This window comes from Hypomesus nipponensis, chromosome 9 (assembly GCF_054491055.1).
Source record: "Hypomesus nipponensis isolate SF chromosome 9, ASM5449105v1, whole genome shotgun sequence".
In the NCBI taxonomy this organism is placed as follows: domain Eukaryota; kingdom Metazoa; phylum Chordata; class Actinopteri; order Osmeriformes; family Osmeridae; genus Hypomesus; species Hypomesus nipponensis.
The window spans coordinates 13,550,225-13,574,703 of NC_140369.1; the positions used below are offsets into that span (position 1 = coordinate 13,550,225).

The window sequence follows — 24,479 nt, forward strand, 5'->3', positions numbered from 1 at the left end:
GAAGATAACGGGTTATAAAAAGGTGTGAATGAAATAAATGTTTATTGTCATTAGAGTATCACTTAACTGTCATTTGGGCTTTGGGTACTTAGCAGTTGTGCTCCAAGGGATCTTGAGTGTGAATTAGAGTCCTTTGGATCTTTTTAACGAGAATTTGAACTTCATACGTTCTTGGGATACTAGGGTTCCAGTTCACATAGGACAGACCCATGTTCAATATTCTTTCCAAAATCCATCGCATTTTGGCAACTGAAGCTGCCATAGTGCTACATTGTATTTTAAGCCCAGGTACTGTTTTGTACCAAGACTGGAGATAATCAATGTCTTATGAATTCATAGCAACTGTACGGTCCCACTCCGTGAGCAGCACTCAGTTACAAGCCATGGCCTGCCCTCTCTGGCCAACTTTTGGTTACGCGGCCCAACAATGAAGCAATCAATTACTTTACAGGAGACCTTGAAAGAAAACCAACGAACAAGACCGTTAACACAAAAGCGAGAGCGTTATCCTGCTTGCTATCAGTCATGAGCCAAACATTAAGTTTTACAGGCGGTCAAAAACGGCGGGCCTACCATCAATATTTTACAAATTGATAACCAATGAAAATGTCAATAGCCTAATATGACACCACTTAAATGTGAGTAAACTATGTATGCACTTGAATTTGCCTTGAATATCGTAAAGGCTAGCCTAATACTAGTATGATGGTGTCGTTTTCCAGTTTACAATAATGGGCTTGGATCACATCCTAAACCCGTTTACAAGCGCTCCAATGCCAAGCCATAGATAGTTGCATACAATTTATCAGTTCAAATAATTTGATTCCGTTAATCAAACAAACAGGATTCGATGTTAAACAGGTTTAATAGGCTATTGTCTTAACGTTAATATAGTGTATCATAGAGGTATAAATAACAGAGTAACAGGGGTGTTGCCCAAGGCGCGCTTCTTGGATAAATCGTGGTTTCTCTTTGTGTAGTTATAGACAAACACAGGCAGGTGCAAACGGTAGGCTTTGCGTGAGGGTGGGTGAATAGGAGGGACTCATGAGTCAAGTTGTCGTTCGGATTCTTTGCCGATAGGACGGTTGTGTAGAGTGGGCGCGGTTACGAACAGTGAAGATAAAGCTCTGTCGGAGTTTGACCTGTAGTGACTGAAAACTGGAACCAGTAGAAAACCGAGACCAGAGCTGGGTCCGAGATCGTAGCGTACAGTGTAGGAAATTATCACGCATGCCAACCGGCCGAAGGACGAAAGTATACACCTGTAATTGGGAAGGAACGGACCACAATAACTTTTTTTTTATGAAGCCAGATATTGTGCTGGACAGTTTTCTGCTGTATAAAACATTAGACTAATTGGTTAACCTACATTTTCTTTATTCATTAGTGTTTTTACGGCCTTTCAATGCTCTTGCATCAGTTCATGAACGGAGCCTTGGAAGTGATGCATCCTACAGCAATACAAAAAGACACTACTTTCACCAAGATTTTTGTTGGTGGGTTGCCTTACCACACAAACGATGCCTCCTTAAGAAAATATTTTGAAGCCTTCGGAGAGATCGATGAGGCTGTTGTGATAACGGACAGACAGACTGGGAAGTCTAGAGGATACGGCTTTGTAAGTACCACTGCATGTCATTACTCTGTCGGGCACTTCACCAGCATTGGCACGTGCTACTGTTCAATGCTTGACCAACTAGCTTTTAATTATGGTGCCATTTGATAATGTCACGGGATCACCACGGTAGGCTTATAGGTTTGTTTCTCGAAGTGTTGGCGAAGTAATGACTGGAGTTGATATTATAAAATGACGTATTTAATCATTGCACAGTGCGGCTTAACGAGTAGGCGATGCCGAAACCAAATATATTTTTTTTTCATTGCTTCCTTATTTGGCTTTATGAGGATCACATGATTTGATGGATAAGAAGATTATATCTCAACATATGTCTCTAATATCCTTCATCCCTCTAACCAACTCTCCAGAAGTCGCCAATATTACCGACACGACACACCAAGCAGTGCTTAACAGTCAACCGTTGAGAACTGTAACTACGCGCCGAAGTGAGATGCTGTATGTCGCACTCGCTTGCGTTTATGGCGACATGCTTTCCCCTCCATATAGAAGCGTTCAGTGTTGGTCCTATATCAAATGGAATGGAAAACTGCAATTAGGAGCGGCAGAGGTCTGTTTACGGTTTGATGTAGCCTACCTCACTGCGAGTAAGTCATTAAGACATCAACTAAAGTCACATCCCGCAAATGTGAGTTATCAAACGCTCCGGTCACCCAGAACACCATTTTCTTTTGCATTTTTCATTTCAAAATGAAAATCCTAACTTTTTATTTTAGCTCAATGGTTGATTTGAATGTGAAAGGAGGACTTGGTCCAAGAAAGTATGACCATAGTTGGGCACTAACCTGGTCCTGTCCCTATGCTGGATCCTCTGTGTGACCTCCATTCACATTAAGTGTCTGGGTATCTTCCCATTGAGAGCTGGAAGAGGATCAAAGAAACCGAATAATCTACAAGGCGGGCAAATAGACATCCGGAAGATACAATGAATGGGAAAAGCAGACTTTTTATTTTTAAGAGAACTGGAGACTCATCGTGGATGTAGACCAAAGATGGAATGGAAAGTTGTGTGTGCTTCTGGGTGGGTGACTGGGTGCAGTCTGTGTTTACGTTTAACAAAATTTAGAACCGTAACACTGGCAAACAATGACACTCAGCGTTTACACATTAGCAACTGCCAAATCCCTTGTGGATGTGTCTGCTGAGTGCCTCTGGTGTTTCAGGTCTGACCGGCTCAGGAGTATGTGGGAGCTCCATGCTTTTAAAGAGGTGCCTCAGCACATCACATGCTGGGAAAAGCAAAAAAGCAGCCAGTGGCATTTTTTATTTCCTCCCCCCCCTGGTAACGGACAAGGCCAACTTGATAATCCTGTTGCTCGCTGCTTCAGACAGACCCAGAGGGAGGGGGAGGAAGTGGGGATGCTCCACTGCCAGGCTTAGCCTACCTTTTATACACACTCCAGAGGTGGATTAGTAGACCCCCCCCCCCCCCCTTCAGCAGAGTTCCAGTGTAAACACAGCCTTGTTCCTCTTTGTGTTCACAACACAAGCCCTGGAGTAGGCTCAGGACGGCCATGGCGAGGAGCAAGCCACTCCACAGTTAAGATCTACATTTACAATCGAATGATCTGAAACCTCCTGAGTCGGCAGAAGAGAACCGTCAAAGCAGACGGGGATGTCTAATTCTTCTGGAAGGAGGGGGGAGGTGAGGAGTTTGGCAGATGAAACAATCTCCTTAAATATCTGTTGGCCAATTGGATAAGCCCTTCTTATTTGTCCCAGATCCATATTTCAGCAGGCCTGGGTGGCAGGCTGGGGGTGGGGGTGGGGGTGGGGGGGTTGGCCTAGTGTTAGGGTAGTTTCTGAGTTGTGGTCATTGTGCTTTGTGTGCAGTTTCCTCTTCTGTTAAGAAAGGGGAATCTAAACAGTGGAAGCTCAGCAGAGAGGACTTTTATGACGGCTGGCAGGGTGGAAGGGGGTGGGGGAGTTGTTTTATCATTCAGTGCTTTTGCGTTGGAGGGCTGAAGTGACCTTAACCACAACGGGGGTGCTGTATGGTGATAAAGGTGTCTGGGTGAAGCCTTTAGGGACACAAGGGGAAGTGGTGTCGACCTTTTGGGATTCACGCTGTCCTTTGCACTTCAATCCCCTGTCTTAATCAGGTGACCATGACTGACCGGGGGGCAGCAGAGAGGGCGTGTAAAGACCCGAACCCCATCATCGACGGGCGGAAGGCCAACGTCAACCTGGCCTACCTGGGTGCCAAGCCACGCAGCATGCAGACAGGTGAGCCTGACAGGGGTGAGAGCCGCCGACCGACCTCCACACCACACAAAACGCTCCACGGCGCTCACGCGGCCAGTGCGCACTCGTGTACAGTGACACGCGTTTCCATCTGAAAGGAGCAAGCGCTCCGACTATCTACCATGCATTTGCCTGTGCTGATATTAGCATGCTGTTTGAGACAAGCCCCGTCTCTATGCACTCTGCTCGGTCTCTTTCTGTCGTCTGTGTATTGTTCTCTATTCCTCCTCTGTAAATGCAAATGTGAGTTTGACCGTGGCTGTGTGTCTGTCTTCCAGGCATATCTATTGGCGTGCAGTCCATTCACCCTGCGCTCATCCAGAGGCAGTATGGGTAAGTGAGTAGGACTGAGCGCTCCCTCTTCATCATAAGTTTACTATCTCATAAAAACCAGACAACAGTGCTGCTCTCCTCTCGTTTCGTCTGTCTGTCCCCTGCCTGCATTAAGCTCTCAGTAGTTCTGTTGGTGCAGCTCGTCTCTTATGTATTTGGTTAATAGTTATCAAATATAGGTTAGGTATATATGTTGCTGGTGCATGTCCCAGTCGTAGGGCCTGGTGTTCCCCTGGTTGACTGGTTTCTCGGTTAGGCCCTGCGGGGTCTGGTGTTGTAGAAACAACCTTGAGGGAGCCCAGCCTATGACCATGTCCAGGACACATGCACCAGTGGGCAGCTAATGACCATGTGGCTGTCAGAGGATTAACAGCCCTGGCCCCCCTGCTGCTGTGTGTCACCATCAGCCCCTCTCGTATGAACGCTCACTATGGACAGCCAACGAGCATTCATCGCTTACGCTGAAGATTCATATTTCTGTTAATATAAGTAAGGTTAAAACGTAGTCATCCATACCCACCTACAGAGCTCGTGTCTTTGTCGCATGTCAATCAGGGGCATGTATGAGCACGTTCAGGGAGTTTGGGGGAGGGGGGGGGTCTTAGAAAGTCCCTTGATGTCCAAGTGCTTGTTGCCATAGGAACGGGGAGGAGCTCCCAGTGGTGGAAGCATGCTGCTTGGTGCCATGTGCCTGACAGGTGGTGGCTCTTATTACAACCTTTTACACCCCCTTAATCTCCCATGACTGCACCCCTAGAGAGCCCATGCACCTGTCTGCTTGGCTCCCAGCTCTCTCTATAGGCAGTTGACAGACACAGGCTGTTTGGAGATTTCAAGCACACAAGTGGCCTTTCAGCTCGTCTCCCGCCCCGAACCCTTGAACAACATGTGGTGGGGAGGACTTTTTGACTCCGCCACGTGAAGTGGGCTGGTTGGGAGGGAGCACTTGCTGGACATTGGACCTCCCGTGTGGACTGGACAGCAGCTCGTCCTTGTGTGCCAGCGCTGCTCTGGTCAGCAGATACTGTGGGCTGGGAGGGGCCGGCCGGGTCAAGGAGGCCAGGGATGCCGTTGAAGGGCACAGCCGGTTTGGAAGGGTGGTAGTGTGGCCAGAGACTTTTTCTTTTGTCTGTCTTGGCTTCTGTCTTCATATGGCGTCTCCCTTCAACTCCCATCCGTTTTCTCCGGAACCCCCCTTTTGTAGCAGCTCTCTTGTTCCCTACCGTCTTTCCACCCGTACGTCCCCGCGATCGAAGGAAGCAGCGCTTGACGTCTCTCCCAGAAAAACACCCGTCCTCCTGTGTGGGGGAGCGATTAGACACATACACTGAAAATTGACACCTCTGTGAGACTGGGGGTGGGTCGGGGGGAGGTGGGTTACAGTGGGGAAAAGGTGTAAGGAACGGGGGAGGGGATATGGAGTAGGGTGAATTGTGTCTCTGAAGATCTCTGCCTAATGAGGCAGTAGTCTCTGTGGGTGACACCTTCATGGGTGTCAAACAGAAGCTGTTTTTCTGTCCTTCCACTCTCTCGAGATGGCCTCTTTGATGTTTATCTTTACCTGACTGAACGAGAAGGCCATTTTAACTAGCTTTAATAAGCTATTTGAGTGTAGGCAGGGACTACTTGACACGGTATCCTGATTATGTATATGCTGTATTTGTCAGCTGAAGCTGTGATGCTGAGAGGACTTGTGTGCTGATGTCAGTGGCTCTGCCACTCTGACTTCTCGGCCATCCCCAGAGTGGCACATGTCACATACACCCGCTAGCCGTCAGCACAAACCAGCTGACCCCTTGTCCTCCCCCCCGATGGCCCACAATGCTCCCTTTCGCCCTCTGATGTCATGGGGTCTCTGGAGCCTGGGGAGCACACTGCTCTTCCTCACCTCCCTGTTTTCCTCTTTCCCTATTCACCCTCTGACTTCTGTGTGTTGTCTCATCTTTATTAATCCTGTGAAGGGAATTGTGAAAAGGATAACTTTCTCATTGAAAAAGTAATAATGGCAGTCCACCACCTAATGTTTTTAAAGGTCAACCCATGTTCTGTCAGCTCATCAAAGCTAGGGTCAGAGCAAAGGGTTACACACACTTTAGAGGTTACAGAGGGGAAGTGTGTGTGTGTGTGTGTGTGAGATTGCAGCCATTCTTAAGAGAAGTCTACAGTGTAGACTCTACACAAATACTGAACTTATTTGTGAATAGCTTCATTCCATTCTGTAGCAGTGTTCAGCTGTGAGAGTGTTTTACCTGTATGATGCTGTGTATATAGTGTAAATCAACTCTATAGCCCAGTTTACACTCAGTTAATATCCCCTCCCCCCAAGCACAGCTCCCACCAATGTATTTTTTAATGTTTGTTTTATTTTCCGTGGGAAGGATTGATGTCTATTTTTTGATGTATCATCCACACCATTGTAGCCACCTCATTGTTTAACCACCACTATCCTATCAAACCCACTCATGGTTGCTCTGTGCTCCCAGCTGACCAGTGTGCCTGCAGGGGAGCGAAGATACCCAAGGTGCAGGACTCGTTGAGGCCTAATATGGAGGCTCCAGGAGGTTGCAGCATGTGACTGCCCCCACTCCCCACCCCACTCAAAGGTGCCAGTGATGGCTTGAGAGTGCAGTGCAGTGTGTTGTGATGGATTGGAGTGCCTTTATCTTCCTCTGTGTTGTGTGTGTGTGTGTGTGTGTGTGTGTGTGATATGACATTGGAAAGGTTATGCTGATTAAAGAGTAACTCTTCCATATATGGCATGGTTTGAGGTGTGCAGTGGTGACTTTCGTTGCTGATTGAAGTCCAGGGATAGAGGGGGGTTTTAGTTTGTGTTTGTGTGTGTCCTCCTGTCTACCGTGTCCCTGCATGCTCCCATTTGCGCTGTTGAAGTGAAGGCTGTCTCTCAATACTCCTAACATGTCTCCTTCCTCCTTAACTCCTCCTGACTGTTTTGAGGGGAGGACATGGTTAAAACCTCCCCTGTCCTCTCACCTCGCGTGGTCACTAAAGGAGGAGGGAGACGAGAGAGCTGTTTATTAGTGTCGAGACGCGGTCAAGGAACGAGTTGAGGTGTGCTGTGACTCTGCTCCCCTGTTGTCGTCCTTTCCCCCGGACCATACCTCCTGTCTGTATGGCAGGGCTGAAGAGCCTATTCTTTTTCTCTCCCTGTGTGGAGTCTGCAGTGAGTGGAGCGCCCTTTCCTTCTCCTCTGTGTGTGTGTTCCTCCAGTTGAGTAATGTCAGTTTGTACCCCCAGAACTGCGCACAGTCTGCAGTTGGACACTTGTACTGTAGCCTGCCATCAACCCTCACCCTGCGACCTCTATGGAGCAAGACCCCAGGAGAGGGAATCTTTGGCCTTCATAAAAATAGCTCCCCATCCCCCCTCTCTCTGTCCCTCTGCTCTATTCTCCAGTCTGGGACCACATCCAGAGAGAGAAGAGAATTCCCCAGAGCCCTCAGCTCGAATCATTCATCAGTGTGTGTGAAGCCCAGTTGTCCTATCTGCTCCGACGCGTCTCCTTTCTATCAGCTACCCTCCTTCACATCATTTCTGTGCAATGTTCTTCACACGTTCAACAGGAATAACGCACACAAGTCTACTACTTTGTTACTTCCCGTTTGTGTGTGTGTGTGTGTGTGTGTGGGAGGGGGGGGTTCCTCTGCGAGTGAGGAGCAGCAGCTGTTAAAACACTCGCTGGTGTCTGAACTTGAAAACCTGCCAGTAACGGCTGTCTCTCTCTCTCTCGCTCCTCCTGTCCTCCCCCTCTCCACGTCTGCTCAGGGGGCCTACCTAACAGGTTTTGTAGGTTCTCTTAACTGTCGGAGGTTAAGTTCCCTCCCAGCCTCCTTACCTCTCTGCCTTGTCGTCACATTAGCAGTGGGTGGTATGGTGTCTGGCTTAGCTCTCACCCATTCCCAGGGTGGTCAGCAGACTGGACACATCCTAAGCTTTTATACTCTCGACAAGCCAGCTCTTTGACAATGTAAATGATAGAATCCAGGCCCTGGAGGACTCTGTGTCCTTCTGCTCCATGTCCATTCTAACCCGGCTCCTCTACTGTGTGTGTGTGCAGGTTGGCCCAGCAGTACATGTACCCACAGGCCTTCGTCCAGCCCAGCTTGGTGATGCCCTCTCAGGTGTCCTCCTCTGTCAGCTCACCCTACCTGGACTACAGTGCTGCCTACGCCCAGTATGCCTCATCCGCCTTCGACCAGTACCCCTACGCCGCCTCCCCAGGCTTCCTGGGCTACGGCTACGCCGCCAGCCCCTCCGCTGGGCCTGCCGCAGCCTCTGTCCCCGCCGCCGTCCACCAGACCCTCCCTACGGCCGCAGGCCCCGCCCCGGCCTTCCTGCAGTACGCCCCACAGCCGCACGTCCAGCCAGATCGTATGCAGTGAGGAAGGGGGAGGAGGGGGGGATGGGAGGCCAAGCCTCGTGCCTGGAGACGCACCCTCCTGGCTGACCCTGCTACTGTCAGGGGTTTCAGGGAAGGGCAGGACTATTGCACTGTACCATCAGGATGAGCCCCTTCTTCGATGATGGAAGGTGGGGATGGGAGGGTGGGGGGGGGGGGGGGGTCAGGGATTAGGGACTGTGGGGTCAGGGTGTTAAGCTATTTAAGGGCAACCTGAAGCAGACACATTCATTTTATGAGGATTTATCATTATTATTATTATTATTATTGTCTATCTATATTGTATTAATGTTCCTGTCCGTGTTTTATGTATTCAATGTTATTTTGTTGTTCAATCAACAATGTCTATGGTACATAGTTGTTTTTGGAGAGGCTTACCTCGGACACTGCTGCTTTGAGACAGTGAGCTGGGCTTGGGCTTAGAGAAGGGCAGGCTGGGGGCCGTGGCCCTGGGCTAGCCCTGTGAGCACACTTGTCCAGTGTTAATGGCCCAAACAAAGGAACAAGGATAAGTCACTGTTGATCAAGGACAAAATGGACAGACTTCAGGTCCCCCACCTGAAAATGTGACTTCAGGACTACTTTTTAATTTTTTATTAAAGAGGCCTTAATAGAATACCTTGTTGTATCTTCTAAGTTTATACAAAAGCTCCTTTAACCCTCACTCACACACTGGGAGAGGCCCCTGTCGTAGTTATATGGCCAGATGCTTCCTATTTATACTATAGTCTAGTCCAGTCTGTACACTCACTTTGTTGTTGATTTACTGTGTTGATGGATGTAGATAATCATATGCAGTAGGTGGGAGGAGGCCAAGAGCATTTGGTATTGATGTGGATGGTATCTGACACTGAGATCCAATACCAGTGTGTTTTCTTCTTTGTCTAACTGTTGATCTAAGATGATTGTCAAACATGTTGCTTTGTCTAAAGGACATTCATGTACAGCATTTGGAAATGTTTCAGTTATTGATACATTCACAATGTTTATGTTTAGGTATTTATAGGATAATGTAAGTAAAAAGTTTTGGGTTACAATTACAGTATGTCTAGTTGCAGCACTGAGATCCTCTAACCTGCAGAGGCAGACTCATGGGTATTGTTTCTGGGTCATTTCATGGTCCTACTTTGTGTTGAGATCAATGTAGGAACCAACTGATCTGCCTGTATGCACAACTAGATGCCCTTTTGTAGGCCCTAGTATCACTGGCTGCTGGCATGAACAGAAAAGCTCTATAGACTGTTTTAAGTACAATGTCAAGTCCCTTCAAGGAAGCCATACCAAAAAAAAAATACAAAATAAAGAATTTCTATTAAAATTGGCACATGAATTTTCTTCTTGTAACGTTGAATATATCACTACTTTGCCTCATGCCTTGTCTATTAGTCGTAGATTATTTCTATTGACGTAGCATCCAGTCATGAGCAGTCACAGGGGTGAGAAGGTTCAGTTGAGACCTTACGTCTGTATGTGACACGGTCGTTATCACGGTGTGTTGTTGGCTTTGGTGGGGGTCTAGGGCAAGAGAGGCCCACATTTTATCAGCCCACAGCAGTACCTCCTGCCGGGGCACGGGGTGTTCCTTGATCCACCCCACACACACTGTTGCCGGGGAGACTTTTTTTAATTACATATCAAGACACAACTGATAAGCAAAACGTCTAGCTTAGTTCCTGCTTGAATCTCCTCCTCTACTCTCAAACAAGAGAGTTTGTTAGGCCACATGGTTTTAGGGAACATGGACTCTGGTTCAAAATAGCTCTGGCATTTCATGACCAAAGTCGGGTACAATCTGTAGAAGCGAGTGTGTATCTTTACAACAATGAGGAATGACATATGGTTTTGTTACAGTGTGTTAGATAATTGGACAGTAATGGAGTCCTGCTTTGTTTAAATAAGCATTGTCCATTAATGGAATCAATGTCTCCGACTTGCAATTATATTGTTGAATCTTGTCATATGTGTTTATAAGCAGTGTACAGTGAGGGAACGCGTGTCCTCTGCTCTGTGCCTGCTTTGTGTTAAAGCAGGATAGTTGCAGCTTTGTTAGTGTTTGGCTGTTCCTCTGGTTCTTCTCTCTCTCCATCATCTAACTTTTTTATTGTTTGTCCTTCTCCATCTCAGGCCTCTCATCTCTGGCTCTTCTCCTCAGACTCTCTTCATTGTTGACTTTTGTTTTTCCCAGTCTCTCCTCCCTCCTCTTCCATCCCCATCTTCATTAAATCGTTTGTTCACATTTATCCTGTGTTGTTTTCTCACTCCCATGTTTTTCATTCTCCCTCCCTCCTCTCTCCCTCTTCCCCTCTCCCTCCCTCCTTCCCTTTCTCACTCTTTTCCCCTCCCTCCCTCCCTCCCTCCCTCCCTCCCTCCCTCCCTCCCTCCCTCCCTCCCTCCCTCCCTCCCTCCCTCCCTCCCTCCCTCCCTCCCTCCCTCCCTCCCTCCCTCCCTCCCTCCCTCCCTCTCTCCTTCCTTCTCACTGAATCATGAGAGGGGAGAAACAGAGCAGTGTCAGCTTGATGAACGAGGTCATACAGGCCTAGCGGAGCATGTTATGCTGAGTCACCATTAGGCCTCTTGTTCTCACACACATAACACACACAGAGACGCGCGCGCACTCACGCACAGCACAGGCCCAGGCTGGTCTGCTCAGTCAAATCTAACTGCCCACATGGTGCTCACAGTCATGCTCCTCTCTGACGTCAAGGGATTCCTCAGAACTGTCATATAACTGTCCCATCTTAACAGCCCTCAGCTCAACCTGAATCACAGGCCAAACTGATGGTCACTTCACACAGCTACTCCACTTCACCCGCTAAAAGGCATTTCTAATCCTGGGTAAGTTTTGTGTTTGTGGATCCCAGTCCTTCAAACCCAGTGTGTCCGTCTGCCGTGCCTCTGACTCTGAAGTGGACCGGTCAGGAACTGGACAACATCATTTGAGATAGGGTCCTAGATCCAGTCTATATTTACCCATACTCAGAGAGACTGCCAGCCCCACACTCCTGTCTCAGGCTCCCTCAGGGCAATTTCCCGCGCCGGCCTACAACGATAACATGGACAGGTCTGGAATGGTGGAAGGTGTTAGGAACTGTGGGGGGAGGGGGAGGGGGGGGGGGTGGAGGTGAGGGGTTGAGTGACGGTCAGCATGTGGCTGTAGGATGTTGAGAATAATGTTCAAAAGAGGTGGAGATCATTTGATAAGAGGAGAGCATTTGTCAGGAATGGTCTACAAATGTTTGTCGCAGATTGACTACATACAGAGAGGAGGCTTGTCCCTAACACAGACCTGTCTGTTATCTGCAGCTCTAATGGACTTGTGAGTCATTCTTCCACTCAGGTTTTAAAGCAGAGCAGATAGCAGACTGGGGCAGAGATACTGTCGGTTACAGATGTTGAAGACTGATACATTGGTGTGGCTCACTGATGTGTGAGGTTGTATATGTTTGCGGCAGAGAGATAGAGAAAGAGAGAGAGACAGCGAGGGGGGAAAAAGAGAGGCCGTGCATTCATGCATGCTTGATGTGCTTGGTCATATTCAGTCTCTTGGTGTTAATACCACATAGCTGCTTGCGTGGGTTGTGCATATGCGCCAGTGTGAATATACATGAATTCAGAGAGTAAGTGTGATATTCCTGTTTGTGTGTGTGTGTGTGAGTGCTCATCATATCTTAGTAGTGTGTCTCATCTTCTGGTTGTGCACCACGTTTGTCATGTATGGACTTGAACATGTGCTCCATCAACCCTTTGGCCTGTTTTGCTTTCTCTCCCCATAGATCCTCCGTGTCTTCCAGCCTGTAATTTGATCTGAGTTTGTCTCACTCAATTAGAGCCTGGGGAAGCTGGAGCTGCGTGCTGTAATCATTGGCTCATAGTCTCCACAAGACAAAGCAAGGCAACAAAGGAAAGGCCTCCCTACCCTCACACCCTCCCTCTCTGTCCTCACCTGAGTCCATGGCTCCTTTGACCCGGCATCAGCCTCTGTATGCGGTACACAATACTGGACTGGCACATCGGCGCACAGACACAGCTGTTAGACAACAGCGCAGTCGTATCACAGAGGTAGAGGGATGTTTTCTGAACGCTCATACTGAGTGTGGGGAGGTGCATGGGAAGCACAGATAACACATTTGCGTTAGTGAGGTCACATATACTGTAGACGGAGGGAGGACAAGACGTGGTTTAGGGTGAAGTGATGTAAGAGGGCGGAGGTGGACCGTGAGAAGGCTGGAAAGAGAAATGAGGAGCAAAGCAATAAGTTTAGAGGGAGGACGTTTTCTTGACATGGCTGTCGATTAGAACAGGAACTTGTGTGTCTGTACCCCTCTCTGTCTCCTAGTATTGGCTGCTTTCGAGAACCGAACCCTGAGCCATGAACCATGGCCACATGTTCACAATGTGACAGGCATCACATATGTTTTCTTGGCAGGTGGGGAGTTCCTGGTTTCTATGCCAGATGTCCTTATCTTTAGACGGCATGCATGCACCCAAGGCTGGGCCCCTGCCCTAACCCCCCGGCAGTGCCTCAGACTGCGCCTGTTTAGGGTGGGGGGTGGGGGGAGGGAGGGATGGATGGAGGGGTGAACTGACCCCCACAGTAACAGGACCCAAAAAGTAAAATAGACCGAAAGCCTGATAAACACTGGCAGCTGAGCTTCCTCTCACAAAGGGCCTTTCCACGACCACAAACCCTGACACAAATGTTCCCCAACACAAAGATTCACAAAGACAACGGATGCGAAATGCACAGTCATACGCAGCGTAACGCCCTGGCTTTCACACAGACACAGTTTGAAGTTGACTCAGTCTGACCGGCCTGTGGAGCAGCTCCAGTGGAGGAGGATGCTTTACGTAACTGGGAGGCTCTGTGGATGTGCTCTGAGTGGAGGCTATTCTGTGGCTCTGGGGCTGCCTCAGATACTTTCTCATCTCAGCTTTGGAAAAGATTAATATCTGGATTATACTCCTTTTGTGTGTGTGTGTGTTTGTGTACAGTATGTGTGTATGTGTGTATGAGTAATATGTGCGTGTTTCTTTTTTTTTTCAAACGTGGTTTTTGGTGGCCACCCACCACATGGCAGCGCAAGCAGCAGGTTTAGGACAGTGAAGTGTTATCCTCCTGGAAGGACTTCTGCAGCTCAGCCCTTTGCTTTCATTGTAGTCATGGCAGCTGTCCAACTGACCTGCTGTTATCTCTCATCTCAGCATGGTAGAGTTCAGGGCCGGAGGGGGAGGCAAAGAGAGAGAGAGAGTAGCTCACGTAGATATTGATGATAATGTTCGTTATGTGTTGTTTGTCTGTGAAGGCATGTCTAAGCTTGCCCATCTGTACACAACCTTCCCCCTTGTGTTTGTAAGTCTGTATGCATGTTTCAGGCTGCCGATAAGCAAGGGGGCGCTTCACTTTGGACTGATGATGGAGTGTGGTGTGTGAGAGCAGCTGCGTGCTGACAGTGGCACCGTGTTGCAGCTGGCGGGGGGGGGACACAGAACAGACCCCCTCTGATATCATGGCTCAGACCGATAGACAGGGACAGGGGGCAGGACATGCTGGGAGGTCACATGTGTAGACACCTTGTCTACCGCTGCTGCTGTGGACCAAGACCCAAATGATCAGTGATTACATTAGAGGGGAAGTCTGGAGGGTCATTGAGTTGTCTTAGAATGCCAGCACAGATGCAGTGCTCTGTGTCCTTACCTCCAGAGAAGTCATCAGAACACGTACTTTGAAGGAGATTTCTCTTGAAACTGAGATGAGATCTCACGGGGATCCACAAGGTGACAGTGAACAGTGGGATAAGGGAAAGAGAGAAAGAGAGAGAAAATAAGGGATGTTTGTACGGGACCATCATTTGAAAACAGAATTAAGATGTAAACCTTAAGGTTCATTGCATGTGCGTCTATAATCCAAGACTATGAGAGTATTCATAGAAAGCAGTTCATTTGAAGGTCACTTTGTAATCTTGAAAACCATCTTACACTCTGAGGTCAAACACACTCTATTTCATTCCGTCTCTTTTTTTCCCGGGTCTGCCTTCAACCGATCCTATTTTAGTATGTTCCGCCTGACTGTTTGCACTCTCATGAAAAGATAAAAACTGTTCAGATGCCGTCTTTCTTTCTCAGGAAAAAACCTGTGGAGGCCGAGTGAGGCTGTTTTCCCAGTCCAGGGGGAGCGATCCACTCTCTGCGGAGCCAGGAGGATACTCTGCATGGATTCAACACAGCTCTTTATAAGGACTGAGGAAAAAGGGCCTGCTGCCTCTATATATAGACAGACTTTATTGGGCCTCTTGTCTCTTTTCCCCCTCTGCTGCTCTTAGGAATCTCTCACCAAAGCCATGTGGGCGGCCAACCCTTCTCTCCTGCCCGCAGAGAGGAGAGTGAGAATGATAATGATCTGGGTGATAATAACAGAGTGAGCAGAGAGCGAGAAGGAAAGCGAGAGAGAGAGAGAGAGAGAGAGAGAGAGAGAGAGAGAGGGAGAGGGAGAGAGAGAGAGAGAGAGAGAGAGAGAGAGAGAGAGAGAGAGAGAGAGAGAGAGAGAGAGAATACATGCAGACAAGAGAGAGGCAAACAGGAGAGAGATTGTGAGAGGGGAAGTGAGTTGGCATCAGTATATCTAACATGGACTCAGCACTCCTCACTGGCTGTCATCTCGATTGCCTAGCAGAATGAGAAGGTTGATACAGGGAACTCTGGGGATTCAACCGATGTCTCCCTGAGGTCTTCTGGATGATTCCAAACTATGAGCAATGCTAGTATTTGTCTGTCTTGTTTTGGGGCATGTTTGTGTGTGTGTGTGTGTGTTCCTACTCTCCACCGCACTGCTATGTATTTCAAGCTTTGATCTCTGCTATCTAAACAGGCCTCTAAACTTGTGCAATCTTGCTGCCTAAATCTCTACAACCAGTGTATCCCTTGGCGATACTAACAAACCGTACCTTGGTGTAACAGTAACTGTGTCCAATCAACTAGGCTTGGAGAGATTGGAAGACTCAAGTAACAAAACGACAACAAGATAGTGAAAGCAAATATGGACTGATAAGTCAACGTCTACATTTTATCACTATATTAAAGTGATTTGTGTTGTCAATCTTTTTTCTTCTTCTCATAAATCTGTTGCCAGAGTAACCTTAACATGTCTCTAGATATGTGAAACATCAGATTACACAAGGGATGTTCAAGTGATAAACGGATCACAAAAAAAACACAATGACCCAAACTCCCACGAACATATTCATGTTTCCCTGTGAGTATAAAACGAATTAAGCATCTTTTAGAATTTTGACTAATTTTCCTGAATACACTTCTGAGAACATCTTCACAGGTTTTGGCTGTGCAACACTCTACAAAAACAAGATAGTCAAAATGGGTTGTCTTGTTTTATGGCCATGACCCTGTCCACGAGGAGATCTGAGGAGGTGTGAGGGGGACCCCACCCAGAAACACCATCTCCTCCCTGGAGTTCAAAAGACTCAGGCCAGATGAAAAATGAAATGTTCATTTGCATGTGTGCTGTCAAATACAGGGGTTGTACAGAAGCATCAACTGCCAAGCAAATTACATGCAAATGAGATTCAAATGAGACAAAAAGAGGCTGAAAGGGTGAATGATGCAGTATGTTTGTATGCATGCCATGGCACACGAGTCAGAGCTTTGTACATCTATCACAACTGGATGAATGAGGTGGACTTTCTATGATAACGGTGAACAATATTGGACCCAAGATAAAACCAAATGAAAGACCTAGAGGATATTTGCATGTCGTGCCAAGGATTATCTGAACGTCTAATTAGGTGACAGTATGAGCTTGGTAGTTGTGTGCATGTTTGTGGATGTTGTGTATGTACCACATTTACCTGTTTATCATTTGTTTTCCCTTTTAAAATCACCATCAGTTTTACTACAACAGTAACAGAAGAGCTCTGAGAATGACCAACTATGGCGTCACAATAGTGGTGGACAATGGAGCTGTGTCAGGGAGAGCGGCCTGGGCGGGGCCACTCTGGACAGAGGCTCCTCACAATGCAGGGGCCACAGCAGCTGTCTGAACCACTGTGTCTCCCTTCGCCCCACTACCACTCTCTGTTCAGCTCCAACCCTGGAACGCAGGGATGGAGGTGGAGTGGGAGGAGAGCCAGAGAGGGATAGATGGCAAACATAGACTGGAAAACAAAAGGCCAAGGGACAGAGAGGCCCTTTCAGTTAGAACATGCACATACATACACACAAGTACACACCCAAACACACACAGACAAGCACACTTGCATAGATAACCTCACAATTATTGTCCAGCCTGCATTCATCTTCTCTTCAACACCCCCACAACCCTCACACACTTACCCACTGTTAGTCTCTGCTCCTCCCATACTTAGAAACGTTGTGCAGTTGATTTGAGTTACAGGAGTGTTTACCCAAGCTTCTAAAAGGAGAGCTATCCTCTTCAAACAACCATAAAATGTTACAAGCCACGACAGAGACAAGTGATGAAGCTAACCCGCTGAACTGAATTTCACATAAAGGAAGAAAGAATTCTGGTCGCCTTGGTAGGATTCTGATTGTAAGGGCAAAATCATAGTCAGAAAGATTCATGACAGGTACAAACCACCTGGATTGTAAGATGAGTCTGATGAACAATTAAAACAGCCCTTGTGGGACTGTGAAAACAGTGGAGGAACCTCATTGACTGTATATGAAGTCTGAATAAACACAAAGCCCACCTGCTCTTCAGTTTACGTTTAATGAGAACTACACAACAAAAGCCCAGTACAATAGTCGCTGCCACGGGGCTTCTGCTGTTGACTATTCAGACACTCATGCACTTCTGAATAGGCTTCAGGATATCCATCTGTTTTAAAGCGTACATGGTTGGCATTAGATATGGGAGTCTCCCTACTGGTCATAGGATAAGGATGTCACAGAACTTTGACTACATAGAGGTTTTCTCTAAAAGGTCAAACAGAATGTATTCATTTTGGTTCCATTTTAGGGTTTGCATTTAGTTGCTGTAGACCTACAGTCCCGTAGTGGCATTGAGGATGTATGATTTGTTTGTTTTCATTCCTGCATCTGAAACAGATAATTTTACATTAGATACATTACATTACATAATATATATTGGATACAGATAGAATAAGACTTACAAATAATTGATAGCCTAGTAGTAAATCCATGTCACACAGTCTGACGTCAACTGCATGCATGTGGATGTTTTCCGAATTATAAACACTGTTAAATAAGTTTTGAGCGCCATCCAGTGGTATTAATTGACTTCAACAAAATACATACGACAAAAGTTCAAATGAAAATAAAAAGCATTTTTTATAATATTTAAATGTGGAAGATAGTGGCCTATTTATAATTAATTTACTATTTAGCCTACATTGGTTTCTTTTCACACTCAGTGATTTGAGTATCAGTACATCTACGCAATGTTAAAATGTACTAAAGAGAGCTGTGGTGTATTTTAGAAACAGATCTATGAGTGAGATGAGTGGACATCGTCCGACTCGAGGAACCAGATGCGACGCATGAAGAGCACCAGTGATAGCAAAAAGAAAGGGTTATCAACGTTCATCAACATTAAGGCAGATAGTGTAAGGTGCTATAAATCATGGATGAAGCACGTACGGAAGTGATTGCCCCATAAGCGTGAATTTTTGGCCCCGACCCACACTTTGATGTTTCACGCTTTCAAAGGGGACGTGCGGGGTGAACATTGTGTCGTCACAGTGAAACTGGAAATGCTTTGGTTTTCAGCTATTTCATCAATCGCAATGTTCTCGGATTGTTCACAGAACACCATATAAAGTGACGCCGTGAAGTGAGCTGTAGGTATTTTGTCTTGACCATTACCATATTGTATGTGTATCGAAACAATTGTGTCTGATGAGTTCCACTGTAGTTCCAAATGGGTGTTAGATGGCAACATTTCTGAAAGATATTATGTATCTTGAGAAACTGGGACAGTGTCCCCGACTGAAGGTAGGATGGTGTTGTGTAACTCTGTCTGCCCAGGGTGTAAGAAACGTGACATGTGTTAGCCAAGCTGTCTTCTGCAAGCAATTTGACCCACCTTGTTGGTCACTGCACCTACACAGACTGCCTGCATTCTTGCAGAGCTTGAACCCTAGACCCTAGCCCCAAAATACAGAATGTCACAACTATGTAACAAAATTGTGACATCATTTATTTGTGTGTATGTATTACAATGTTTTTTATTTTTTAAATATTTTTTACTGCTTAGGGGTATTGAATGTACAGTGTCATTTAAACTTAACAACTGAGCAATTATCCTTACAGCTTTGCTGTGGCTGACTGAGCAAGCTGAGCTAGTGACAATTGGAAGCAGCATGAGATAAAGGGGCAAGAGAACAGGGGCTGTGCTGCATGGAGGTCTCTAAACCCAGGAAGATTGTCCATCTTGGGCAGAAGGAGGACGGAGGTCAGGGCAAGGATGGAAGTCCAACACCAAGTATTGAAAGTGGTGAGTGTTTCTCATGCCCTGCCTGCCCTTAAAACCTGTCTGTGTGTCTGTTTTCTGAGTGGCCATGGTACTCTGTCACTTGTGTCTGTATGACTTGCAGGAAAAAAATGTCAGGCTGACCTAAGGAAAAAACGTACAATTCATAGTTTTGTTTCACTGGTTATTCTTATGTGATCATCTGGGTGACTCAACATAAATCTCCTGAACCAACTCTGTTTACAGTTTTGGACTGTTGCTTTGACACCTGCAAGCTTACAGTATTAAACCTTTATACAGCTTGCCAATGTATGAATAATGTTGAATAAGTCATGAGGTCACACTTGGAAATGTCAGGTGGTCAGATGTATGAATACAGAGGCCAGGCATTAATGTTTCATGTGTTTGCTGACTGTGCGTTTGGTCTTGGACTGAAGAGGTCAAGGTTTAGGTTTCAGTTACAGACCCCAGCTTTGTGAACCTAATGATATATTAATCCCATGATCTCTTTACATCGGAATGTTGTTGAAACACATGTGAGGCTACTATGACCTAAGTGTAATTGTCTGTTCAGAACTATTTAATACAACAGAGTGGTACTACTGGAATGTACCAAATGTGAAGTGAGAAATACATGTTTGGATAACTGTGGTTTCTGTCCACAATTAGATTCAGACCCTGCAGGAGATATGGGGGACACCTCTAAAGACCACCAGAGCAAATCAGTGTGTCAGCGACGCACCCAAGCACCCCAGAACCCCACCATCAATAAGGGCCTACAGCCAAGTACAACCAGCAACTTCAGACAGCCGACACACTTACCTTACATACCATACATCTGTCAAATAGAGCTGCCATCATCATGCGGACTGGCTTGCTTGTGTGTTTGTGTGTCAGCGCCCCCTCCTGAGAGCAAAGTGCGCCGCAGCTTGCTCAACCTTCCTGTCATCAACCCAGAAAGACTCAGGACAGCCAAAGCTTTGGTGGACAAAGCATTGCAGGTAAAGTGTGTGCTCGAGATAGTAAAAATACATCTGACTTTGTTCCGAAAGGTCATTCAGTCAGTCTCTACTCCTCACTCTCCCTCTCTCCCTCTCCCCTAGATGCGGAAGGTCTTTTCCATCCAGGGTCAGTACCCGGTTGTTCGGGCTATCCTCAGGGCCAGAGGTTGGGTAGAGCGCCGCCTACCAAAGCCAAATCAACTTAGCAGGCGTCGCCGAGGAGATGAGGAAGATGATGGGAATGATGCAGATGACAGTGATGATGATGATGGTGAGCTGGGAAGTAAACAGTGTTTCGTAATTGTAATTTGTTACTTTGATGTATTTGATATTTACATTGAAGATGGACTGAGTGGTTTGTTATGTGGCTGTGCTTCTGCTTAGACAATCCACACGATGTTGAGAAACAGGAGGATCCTGATGACATGTATGATATCATGGTAATATGTTTTGTGGATCACCGCGCCTGCTAGCTGAGATGTGGTTCCTTTGTGATGGCCGCCTCCAAGATGGCCGGTCAATACAGACCCCGTTCTTTGACTCTTACCACCGAAATACTGTTGAATGATGCACTTCTGACACTTGCCCTTCTGTGGTACTCTCTTTATGCATCATTTTCATGTAGCTTTGGATAACAGTATCTGTTGAATAAATCAAATGTATGTAAATGTAGTCAAACACATTTCACTGTGACTACATAGGCGTGCCAAAGATCATGAGAACAAATTCCGTTGTTCAACAGTCACGCATGGTGCGCAATGAAAGGACATACCTTTATTGGACAACCCGTAGAGAGAACATTGACATTCGGATTCTGCGAAAGGAACAGATTACCAATCACTATGCAAAGGCGGGAACCATCACCACCAAGGTCAGACATGGCATAATGTCTTACATAAAAGACTACAGCCTATTTACGTAACTCTGAAATGCCATTGATGACACGTACTGCATGGTTTTGTCCTGTGTCCCTCGCACCTGTTTGTCAGGTGGGCCTGTGTGTCAACCTGAGAAACCTGAGGTGGTTCGATGCAGCTGACCCAGACACCTTCTTCCCTCGCTGCTATAGGCTGGGTGCAGAAGATGAGAAGTACGCCTTCATCGGTCAGAATGTTTCCTTGGTCACACTATTGGTTATCTTTACGTGCTCTGTATTCCTGGCATTGTCACTTTACTTTCTACTGGATGGGTTTCCAGAACATTTCTGTACTGTATCAATGCTATTTTCACACCCGTTCCCCCCCCACCACCACCACCTCTCTTTCTTCTCCCCCCAACGTGTGCAGAGGACTACAGGAGGACAGCCTGCACCAGCCTATTGAAGTGTATAGTAGAGAGGAGTTGTGGTGAGAGAGGAGAGGGACAGAAAGCTTGGACAGACGGATCAACCAGGCAGTCAGGCTAGTGAACGATGATCCTATCCTCAGGCCTCATCATGCCAGTTGTACATTATTTGTTGAAAGAGGCTAACTAATTTCTGTCCTCGTCCCAACTGTGTCTTTAGGTCAAAACAAATCAAACAAGCGCCGACCAGTCGAATCGGTGTCCTGCACAATCATTGACATTGCATTAGAAGTGTGTCAAGACTTTCTGGATAGTTTGGAACATAATGACATAGACATTTCCTTGGACACGCCGCCAGCGCTTAATGAAGAACAGTGGTCTGAGTTCATTCACAAATATTACTGCGTTGTTCAGTGAGTACTTTTTAAGTGTCTGATGATTGTGTCTTGATGGGCCTTTCATACCAAAGAGCCATTAGAGACTGCAGGCTCTCTTCATTTTCCCACGTTTCTCTCTCTCTCTCTCTCTCTCTCTCTCTCTCTCTCTCTCTCTCTCTCTCTCTCTCTCTCTCTCTCTCTCTCTCTCTCTCTTGTGCTCTCTTTCTCCCTCTCCTTCACTCCCCCTGTCTCTCTCTAATTATCTATTCCCAGTGATGGAGTAGAAATAGAAAACAGCTCTATGTATCTGGGCAGCTGTCAGGCCATGTTGCAGAAGCTTCAGGAGGTCAGTCCACAGCTGGAAACAGACGGTACTCACAACATCTGGATTATCAAACCAGGGGCCATGTCCAGAGGTAGAGGTGAGCTTCAAGAGGAGCACATGACACAAATACGTCATATCTAATAATCTAACTCTTATCTCAGTCATAAAAAGAGGAATTTACTGTTATACTAATGGTGCTGCTGCCTTCGGTCTCCAGGTATAATGTGTGCTAAGCGTCTAGATGAGATCCTCAGGCTGGTTGACAGTGACCCGTCTCTGATTAAGGACAGTAAGTGGGTGGTGCAGAAGTACCTGGAGCGCCCCCTGCTTGTTCATGACACCAAGTTTGATCTGCGTCAGTGGTTCCTGGTCACTGACTGGAACCCCCTCACTGTCTGGTTCTATAAGAAGTGCTACATGCGCTTCTGCACACAGCCCTACTCAGTAGAGACTCTGGACAGGTATGGAAGAGGGAGGGGTTGAGAGAGAACTATGGAGAAACTTTTGTATTCTTAAATCCCTAACTTACATTTTTCTACCCTTTACCTCTCCCTTTATTTACCTCACCCTCCTTCACTCTGATCATCTTTCCTTTCATCCACCTCCCCCAGCTCCATTCATCTGTGTAATAACTCCATCCAAAAGCACCTGCAGCCTTCTCTGCAGCGCCACCCGGAGGTACCGGCAGACAACATGTGGTCGTGCGACCAGTTCAAAGCCTTCTTGTCTAGACAAGGCCGGGGTGCACAGTGGGGGTCTGTGGTGGTCCCAGGGATGAAGAAGGCTGTGGTCAATGCCCTTCAGACAGCTCAGGACCTGGTGGAGTCACGACGAGGCAGCTTTGAACTGTATGGAGCTGACTTCATGCTTGGTAAGTTTCTCAGTGTGGCATAGTGGCATGGCACATTTTTCAGGATTTCAATGATGGACATACGTGTGATTCATACTGCTATCCAAAGGCCAAATGTGTAGCGACATTGTAGAGAGTGGTGCGGGGTGGTATAAAAATTCTATGATGTTTTTCTCTTTCCCAGGTCGCGACCTGAGGCCATGGCTGATAGAGATCAATGCCAGCCCCACCATGGCGCCATCCACAGCAGTGACTGCCCGTCTGTGTGCCAAGGTTCAGGAGGACACTTTACGGGTGGTTCTTGACAAACGTCTGGACAAGGGGGCACACACCGGAGGCTTTCAGCTCATTTGCAAGCAGGTGAAGTTTTCAACACCAGTGTTGGTACTGGTTTCTTTATTTGAATGAATGGTGTTGTTCAAAACATTTGGCTGCATTTAGTTTAATCGTTTGGTTGATAAGCAAAAAGTCCCATTTATTTTTCTTATTGAAGATACATCATTCTGTATTTGAAAGATATTCTCTTTGAGGTGGTGAGGATTATTTTTCAAGTTACAGTTTTAAATGGATGATGGTCCCCCAACTATTCAAAAAGTATCTAGTATTCTAAAGTGTGTGTACATGGTTATCAGAAGAATAAATTGAACTTTTTGCTTAGGAACCAGAAGAAACATGCAGTTGTCTGTATTATTCTAAAATAATAAATAAAATATTCTGTTCACTGTTATTCTCTCTCCAGGCTGCAGTGGAGGTGCCTCAGTATGTTGGGGTCAACTTCCTTGTCGAAGGCTCCCAGATCAAACGGCCCCGGCGCACTCCTCCTCTGAAAGCCTCTAAACTCTCTGAGCCTCGGACCAACCTAGCGGTCCCAAGACGGTGCCTTGCCAGCAAGGAGGAGACGAGGACAGAGAAAACAAAGACAGCATCTAAGAGGTGGATGAGGGCTGTGGTTAAACAGCTTTCCTTATCTAGCACCAAGGTCCAGCCCCCTTCCTTTTCAGACAGGCCTCCGGCCATGGACACTTGGAGGCTGCATTACCCATGCCTGCCCGTGGTTGGTGTTCACTCTTATCACAGGCCCCCCATAGCTCAGTCCCGCTCCATGGATTGCTGGAGAAGGCCCCAGGTTATAAAGCCTCGGTCGGTACAAAACTGCAGACTCTTAGATACCAGCTATCAAGGCCCTATCTTTCCTCTGGAGGTCATACGCCTGCAGGACCCAGCCAAGAAGGCCCCTTCCCTGCAATTCACTCCTTTTGTCCGTCATCCTGGTTTCAGGTTTTCTCTACATCAGGACCTCCACCAGTGCATTGTCAGAGCTGCATGCACAGGGAGAGGACATTACAAAAGCACCTGATCCAGAGGATTATTATAACCCCTTCACTTGCTGTTACATTTGAAGTTTGGTTAATCATTGTAGACCTACCTCATATAAAGTCATTGTCGAATCATAGCTTTGTGTTTGTATTTTTATGAAAATGGTTTCTGTTTCCCACTGTGAATCAAGGTAATATATAATTTAGACCTTTAATTTTTTTTTATGTTTC

At 46.8% G+C, this 24,479-nt stretch overlaps 2 protein-coding genes across 4 annotated transcripts; both read left to right on the top strand.

Annotated features, from left to right (window-relative positions):
• Window positions 1–1,101: 1,101 nt before the first annotated feature.
• On the top strand, window positions 1,102–10,873 carry LOC146273038 (RNA-binding protein 38-like). The gene is made up of 5 exons (XM_084704397.1): window positions 1,102–1,621; window positions 3,742–3,865; window positions 4,162–4,216; window positions 8,292–8,764; window positions 10,758–10,873. Exons 1-4 carry the CDS (start codon window positions 1,409–1,411, stop codon window positions 8,614–8,616), a joined length of 717 nt encoding a protein of 238 aa, XP_084560523.1. The 5' UTR covers window positions 1,102–1,408; the 3' UTR covers window positions 8,617–8,764; window positions 10,758–10,873.
• A 324-nt stretch (window positions 10,874–11,197) lies between these two features.
• Window positions 11,198–24,402, top strand: LOC146273039 (tubulin monoglycylase TTLL3-like). 3 transcript variants are annotated; one of them, XM_084704395.1, is made up of 17 exons: window positions 11,198–11,468; window positions 12,407–12,692; window positions 14,757–16,429; window positions 18,936–19,119; window positions 19,765–19,881; window positions 19,993–20,096; window positions 20,199–20,367; window positions 20,481–20,536; window positions 20,839–20,967; window positions 21,086–21,200; window positions 21,383–21,496; window positions 21,601–21,793; window positions 22,031–22,179; window positions 22,300–22,543; window positions 22,694–22,953; window positions 23,117–23,292; window positions 23,672–24,402. In XM_084704395.1, the coding sequence occupies exons 4-17, from the start codon at window positions 19,023–19,025 to the stop codon at window positions 24,287–24,289; spliced, it is 2,541 nt and encodes an 846-aa protein (XP_084560521.1). In that variant the 5' UTR covers window positions 11,198–11,468; window positions 12,407–12,692; window positions 14,757–16,429; window positions 18,936–19,022; the 3' UTR covers window positions 24,290–24,402. The 3 variants fall into 3 exon arrangements, with proteins under 3 accessions (XP_084560521.1, XP_084560520.1, XP_084560522.1); XM_084704394.1 differs by lacking the exons at window positions 11,198–11,468; window positions 12,407–12,692; window positions 14,757–16,429 and adding an exon at window positions 17,681–18,463; XM_084704396.1 differs by lacking the exons at window positions 11,198–11,468; window positions 12,407–12,692; window positions 14,757–16,429 and adding an exon at window positions 18,476–18,617.
• The last annotated feature ends 77 nt before the right edge of the window (window positions 24,403–24,479 follow it).